The 7,374-nt window shown below is 26.1% G+C and overlaps 1 protein-coding gene across 1 annotated transcript; it reads right to left on the bottom strand.

Moving 5' to 3' along the window:
* Positions 1-1,533: 1,533 nt before the first annotated feature.
* Positions 1,534-3,146, bottom strand: LOC120089899 (two-component response regulator ORR9). Its single transcript, XM_039047334.1, has 5 exons — positions 2,916-3,146; positions 2,668-2,789; positions 2,502-2,579; positions 2,124-2,194; positions 1,534-2,021 (listed from the first exon to the last, which is right to left on the bottom strand). The coding sequence occupies exons 1-5, from the start codon at positions 3,016-3,018 to the stop codon at positions 1,727-1,729; spliced, it is 669 nt and encodes a 222-aa protein (XP_038903262.1). The 5' UTR covers positions 3,019-3,146; the 3' UTR covers positions 1,534-1,726.
* Between the last annotated feature and the right edge of the window lie 4,228 nt (positions 3,147-7,374).

The raw sequence follows: 7,374 nt of genomic DNA, 5'->3' as shown, positions 1-7,374 counted from the left end.
TAAAATCCATCAATTTGATACAAATTAAATACTTCCAAATATTTAAATCAATTAAACCACATGAAATTAATTATCTCTTTAATTTTTTTTTTTAAGTTGGCCCTAAAATCCAAAATCAAAGGGAAACAAAATTCAATATTTTCAAGATAATTAGTTCGAATATCTAATCAATTAAATTCAATTTAATCAATAAAAGTTTTTCAATTATTTCAATTTAACCTCAATTTTCCAAATGAAAGGGAAATTTAAACTCAATAATTTTAGATAATTAACTTAAATTTTTCTAAAATTCGGGATGTTACATATTATAACCTTGAAGAGTTGATTTGATGATAGATTATAACCTTGAGGGAGAAGCAACGGAAGGATTCGGTAGCAATGGGAGAAGTAGATTGAGCATTAGGGATAGAGGAAGAATAAAAAGATGACCAGCGGAAGAAAAACAATCGACGAGATAAATGACAATAGATTGTTATCGTGCATTGTTTGATGAAGAAAAAGCCGTTGGAAGAAGATGTGGGAAGAAGAGGCTGGTGTGAGTGATATCAAATCGGTTGATGGGTAATCCGATTAACCATAATTTATCGATCGGGTTGTAGGTTATCCGCGTGTGGGGGGACATTTTTTATATTTCAATACCATGGGTCTAGGCTTTTCTTTCATTTATTTAATTCATTTTAGGTTGGGTTCAATTTTTGTGCTATTGATGTAAATAATTTGGGTTTTTTATTATTTTTGAGAACCTCCCCAATCTTATTCCCATGCCTTTTATTCTAGGCATCCTTCATCTATAAAACCTTAAACCAAACAGCCAATTTGGTTTTTTTGTTGGTTTTTTTAATCAAAACTGATCTAAACCAATAGTTTTTGTGTTTCCTCCCAATACAAAACTAAAATATCCAATTTTATTCTAAAAGAACAAACCAACGAGTGAATTAGTTTATCAATTCTTATCTTTTTACTCGTTGAACTCCTAATTAAAAGACTCGTTGGCACACCTTATAGTTTAAAAGTACCTATATTTGGAGTTTAAATACTTAATATACATTTTAAAGTTCAAGACAAGTAGACACGATAAAGACTAAATTTGTATATCATCCTTTTAACAAAAATAAACACAGTAAAATGAGTTAATTTTTTAAAGACAAAATACACTTCTAATCCTATAGTGTAAAAGTTCATTCATATATCTATTCGGTCTCTACGCTTTCAAAATGTACATTTTAACCTTAGAATTTTTTTTATTGGATTATTAATTGATTAACAAAAATTTAATCGGGTGACAAAATTTTAATGAAGTAGAAAACTTACTTGATTTATGTTATTCTAATAGATTAGATGCTTGTCTCCTTCATTCCGATCAAACTAATTTACCATCTAGAACTATTTTCTAAATTTTTTTAGATTAAAATGTACCTTTCAAAATCTCATTGACCAAAAATTTGTTTTTCCAATTTTTTTTTTTAAATTAATAATGTGTAAGATAAAAGAAAAACTTTTAATCCCAAAGGAAAAATAATTCAAATATGACCCTTTTTTTTTTTGGCTAATTCGAGAGAGAAGAGTTTGTTATTCAGTTTAGAAATGGAAAAACAAAATTCAATTTGATGTATAACAAAACAAATCTTCCATTGTAAGAAACGAATCACCAACTTCCTCTAATTTTCATAAACTCTCTTTATATACAATTCCTCTAATGGCGGAGCCTTATCGTTAATCAAATTCTTCAAATCACAGTCGCGACGCCATTGTTGTCGAATCTTCTTCTTCTTCTTCTCTCCGCCTCCACACCTTCTCCATCCATACCTCCCTTTCTTTTCTTACTCTTCATCTCAAATTCCAACTCTTCTTGTTGTTGTTCTTCAACCGATTCCAATTCGATCTCTGTTCTTGTTTCTTCTTCTTCTTCTTGATTTTGATCCTCTTTCAATCTCGTCTTCATCATATGCGGTTTCAGTTTATTCACATCGCACAATCGAACTGGCTTCAGGAAGAACTCTTCCGCGCCTTCTTCCAAACATCTGCTTCCCAAATCAATCCAATCCAATTCCATCAGTTTCCGATCGTGCCATATCAAGATCGACCTAATCGATCCATTCAACAACAAATTTGCAAATCGTTACCTGCTGATTCTCGAAGGTACGTTTTCCGATGACATTATCACCACTGGTATGTTTCTTAGCGACGTTGATTCCTGCAATTTCACACAATTTCTTCATTTACGTTCTGTTTGCTTCTCGAGAAAATCAGAATTTCCAGGAAAAGTTTCATAAAGTAGTGAGATTAGCGAAATTCCTAATTAGTTACAGAGGAAAACAGATTTTTCCAGATCTAATTGATTAGAAAGGAAACAGAAAGAAAAGTTAGGTGAGAAAATATTCTATGAGATTTTTTATCAAACAAGTGGTGTGCTAACCAAGACGACAAACGCATTCTTCAGAAAAATTCAAAAAGGTAGAACTAAGAAACACTATATAGAATTTCTTTCTTTGCCTTTTTACCTTAACTTTCTTGAGCAAATCGAAGCCAGTCATTCCAGGCATGCAGTAATCAGTGATGATAAGATTCACTTCCACTTCCTAAAAAAACACAAAACTCATAAAATTTCAGAAACAGAGGAAGGGATTGGAATGAGAAAAAATGAAACCAAATCTGAAATTGAATAACCTGATGATGATTGTTGGAGGAGGAAAAGGAAGAATTAGAAGGGGATTTGAAGTTTGTATGTTGATGTTCTTGAATCAAACCAAGAAATTCTAAGGCCTTGCTACCAGAATCAACCGTAGTAACTACAGAAAACAAATCAAATCAGAAAAAAAAAAAAAAAAAAGAAAAGAAAAGAAAAGAAAAAGAATGAACAGAAATTGGGATTTTGTATTATTATATATAAAAGTTTAAAAAGAAAATTAAAATACCTTGATAGGAGGAAGTTTTGAGAAGCCTTTCGATGAGTTTTCTATCTATGAGGCTGTCATCGACAGCAAGAACATGGAATTTGGAATCGGCAGCCATAACCATTTTGCTCCAAAATTCAGAATCACAGAAAAGAAAGCGAGAGAGAGATGGAGGGGGAAATTTGGTGGGTTTGCGTTGGTTTTAAGAGGAAGGGGAAAAAATTATATAAAATAAAAAATAAATTAAATTAAAAATGACCCACCACGATAAACATCACACGAAGCAAGATCCGACCGGATTTTGTTGCAAATCTTCCGATTTTTTTTTCTAACTTGATATGTATTTTTTATTTTATTTTATTTTTGGATTTTTTTATTTTAGTTCATTTTTATCTATGTAATTTTGAATATTTATTTTGGACTTTATATTTTGTAGCTGGTTCATATAATTTAAAAATAATATCTAAGAGGATGGTGGAGGAAGAAGAGAGATAAAATATAATGTTTAGAAGGATAAATGTTTTAAATGACAAACCTATTGAAAATATTTTCAATTATAGCAAAATGTCAATTAATAGTATCTATCATTTTTTATTGATAGACAATACATTTTGTTATATTTGTAAATAACTTGGATCATATTTCTATATTTAAAAACAATCCTTTTTAAAACTTTAAAATTGTGATGAAAAAATTACTTGAGACATTTTAAACCTCTTTATTAAATATTTAGAGAGGAAAAAAAATATATTTTAAAATTCTCTTTCAATAATTAAGAGATCTATTTGAGGAACGTAGGAGATTAAAGGAAACTTCGAACTCATAAACGAAAATTTATATTTTAAAATTTTAGGAACTTATTACACTTATTGTTAAAAATTGAAAATGAATCCATGAAAAAGGGTAGTATTGATATCTTTTCAATTGATTTTAGAAACTATTATTTTGTATTATTGAGTTTAAGATGAAATGTTTGATTCTCTCCTAGTCGTAGTAAAAGAGGGTTTATTTATTTATTTTTGAATTGAAAGGGAAGCGATTTAGAAATTTAAATAATAATAATAATAAATAAAGATGGAGAACGGTATTTTATTATTTATATATGAGACGAATCGTCCCCAATATCTTCCCAAGTGATCGGGAAGTGGGACATGCTTCTTTCGATTATTATTACTTTTTATATAATGGACACAAGAATTGGGATTTGTTTCCAAGATTTCTTTCCATAACTTTCAAAAAAATTTGTTTTGATCCAATGCTTTTTTTTTTCAAAAAAAAAAAAAAAATTACGATTTGTATACATATTGGTCCATAAACTTTTATATGAATAATGATTTTGTATCTAAATTGTGGTAAAGGTATAATTCAATTTTGTAATAATTTATGGAATTGAATATCAAAATATGTAATAATCTAGTTTATAAACTAAAAATTTAGAACATGTAATCAATAGCGTTAAATAATAAGCTTAGTTCTTGAAATCACAAAGGTATATTAAAAAATAAAGGAAATATCAATTTAGTACCATAAATAGAAGTAAGGAGATTTGAATATTTATCAATAGTTCATCTTAATTACTGTTTAATTATGATTACTTTAACTAAGTTCTAAACTGATTTGGTTAAGTTTAAAATTTAATTGTAACATTTTTTTATTATATAGTTTCATTGTAACAACTTCAATAGTTTATAGTAGTAATTTTCCCTTTTTTTTTCCTAGTTTTTTATCCAAAGTTCAAAACTTGGACTTAAAATGAACCTCGGTTCATAATTAAAGCTTTTATACTATTTCTAAAATGTCGTTGGTCGAAATCTTGCCCATTTGAGGTGATTTTTTTTTCATTCATTTTTTTTTTAATTTACTCTTCTCTTTCTCTTATGTTTTCATTTTTTTTTCCTTTCAAAGGCATTTTAAATTTTATAGCACATTTTACACTCTTCTATATTTCCCCCTTTTTTCGTTGTTAGTTTAAATTTATTTGCAAATTTTACAAATAAAATTAGTAGGAAGGGGGTTTTTAAATATTAAAAACATTTACTTTTAAAAAACTTTTTGCTATAAAATATAAATATTTTCTATATTTTTCTATTTGTAAGAATTTTCCTAGTAATAAGAATGTTGATTTATTTATTTTGGTATTTTCTTTCTATTTGTAACTTTATTTTCAAATAATTAATTCTTTCTCAGGTTGATCAGTGTTGTAATTAGATTTTATTATCTATTTTGAAATTTTATTCTTATTTTTTAATTAATTCAATAACTCTTCTCAAATATATTCATAGATTTTATTCTTTACCTATTTTTTATCTTTATTTATTTATTTATTTTAAGAAAGATGCATAGAATTAAGGAATTATAATTATCATCAACATAGAAAACATAAAAGTAGATGTTTAACAAACTATAAATTAAGACAACTCACTAAAAAGATGGGAATATACAACAATATCAATCCAGAGAAGATAGTAAAGCCTCATTATTTATAGGTTTTTGAAATTTTAAACTTATTTTCTTATCTTTTCTTACTCTATGCATCCTCTTAATGATAAGAATTAAATTTTTAACCAAATTTTAAAAATAAAAACAATTTTTTTTTCAAATTTTGGCTGATTTTTTTAAAATATGGTAAAAAGATAGATTACAAAGTAAGAAATGTAGAGAAGTGGGTGGTAGAGGTATTTGTAGACTTAATTTTCAAGAATTGAAAAAAAAAAAATTAAATAGTTACGAAACAAACTTTTGATTTTTTTTTTTCAACTAGAATTGAAAATTGATATTTTTCTGAGTTAATTAGATGTCATTATAATTTAAAAAATGTAAGGAATCCAATTGGAATAAAATATTATAGATATCCAATAATCATTCATAAATGATAAATATTTCATTCATTAAAAATGTTTTAGGAATTTACATGAAAATATAACCATTATTGATATAAGATAACATACCTTGTTAAATAGAAACATTGGAAAACCAATGTTAATATAAAATATTTGAAAAGAGATTTTATTGAATAAGAAGTTGAACATCCAAACACAAAATTAGAATAGCTCCATATTATCATTATTTTAAATATTTATAAAGTATCTCTTTTAATTTATTGATATTTTTTACATGAAAATTAACGTTTAACTTAAAAGCTTAAGCAATAACCAATTTATTAATCCGTGGACTTAAAAACATGACAAACGTTAGACTATTTGTATTTTGTTTAAAGAATACTACAATTTAGATAAAAGATTTTGTCAACAAATTATAATTTTTATAAGGGAGTATACTAAAGGTCTGTTTGGATTGACTTAAGAAAAAATGTTTCTCAAAAAATTCATTTTTATTTAAACAATTTTTTTATGAGAATTGATTAAAATACACTTGAAAAGTTATTTTAAATTATTGTCGAACATTCCAATAATCTCTTTCAAAATGATTTTAGTTCTTAAATTAAATATTTGAACATGTATTTCAAACAGACTCTAATACTTCGATTAATATAGTATGTATTGCTTGAATTAATCAATATCAGTGATGAGAAAGAAAATGTAGTATGTATTGCTTGAATTAATCAATATCAGTGATGAGAAAGAAAATGTGTTAGACAAAAAATTATTCTCATATTTTGTTATAAAACTCTTGGTTTTTATTTGATTTTTTTTCATTACTCATAGTACTATGTTTTAATTTCAATATCAAATCTCTCACAATAATAATAATAATAATTCAATATCAAACCCCACACGATCAAACTGTATATTGGAGTTAAATAAGTAGATCTTCGTACCTAAAAAATGGAGCAAAATTTAAAAAAAAAATAAATAAAAAATCAAATGGTAGTGGTTAATTGGTTTTCCAAACTTAAACTAAAGAGGTATAACCATTATTAGGAATAATTTGGAGACCACTCAAAATGACATAAAGATGAAAATTAGTAGCCAATAAACATTTTAAAACTATATCCAATACAGACAAAAGTTTACAAGCAAGAACATGATAGAAAATCTTATATTGAAAAAATAAAACAACATCATATTTTTATAGGATAGATGAGCTACTCCTCATATTGTCAATTAGTTTTATATGAAACCTCATATTATCTATTATGATATTAGAGTCTATAAAACCTAATAAAAAGAAAATTGTGATCCGACCATAAATGATGAACCCAAAAAAACATATCTTGAGAAGACATGTTGAGAATCTCACATTGTAAAAATCAAGAAACTCATATTCTTTGTAATTAAGATAAGCATATTATCTATTAGGTTGTTTTTTGCTTCTTAAAACTACCTTTTTTATTTTCAAGTTTTAGGTTTAATTAGTTTCCATTTAGTCTCTAGATTTTAAAATGTTACGGTTTTAGTCCTTGTTTTGATTTTGATTTTAGTTTAGTCTTTAAATTTCAAAATGTTATAATTTTATCATTGAGATTTTAGTTTTGATTCAATTTTGTCAATAAATTTCAAAATTTACACTTTTAATCTCG

The sequence above is a fragment of the Benincasa hispida genome, chromosome 11 (genome assembly GCF_009727055.1).
Source record: "Benincasa hispida cultivar B227 chromosome 11, ASM972705v1, whole genome shotgun sequence".
In the NCBI taxonomy this organism is placed as follows: Eukaryota; Viridiplantae; Streptophyta; class Magnoliopsida; order Cucurbitales; family Cucurbitaceae; genus Benincasa; species Benincasa hispida.
The sequence above is the reverse complement of the archived record's forward strand: the minus strand, read 5'-3'. Positions and strand labels throughout refer to the sequence as shown.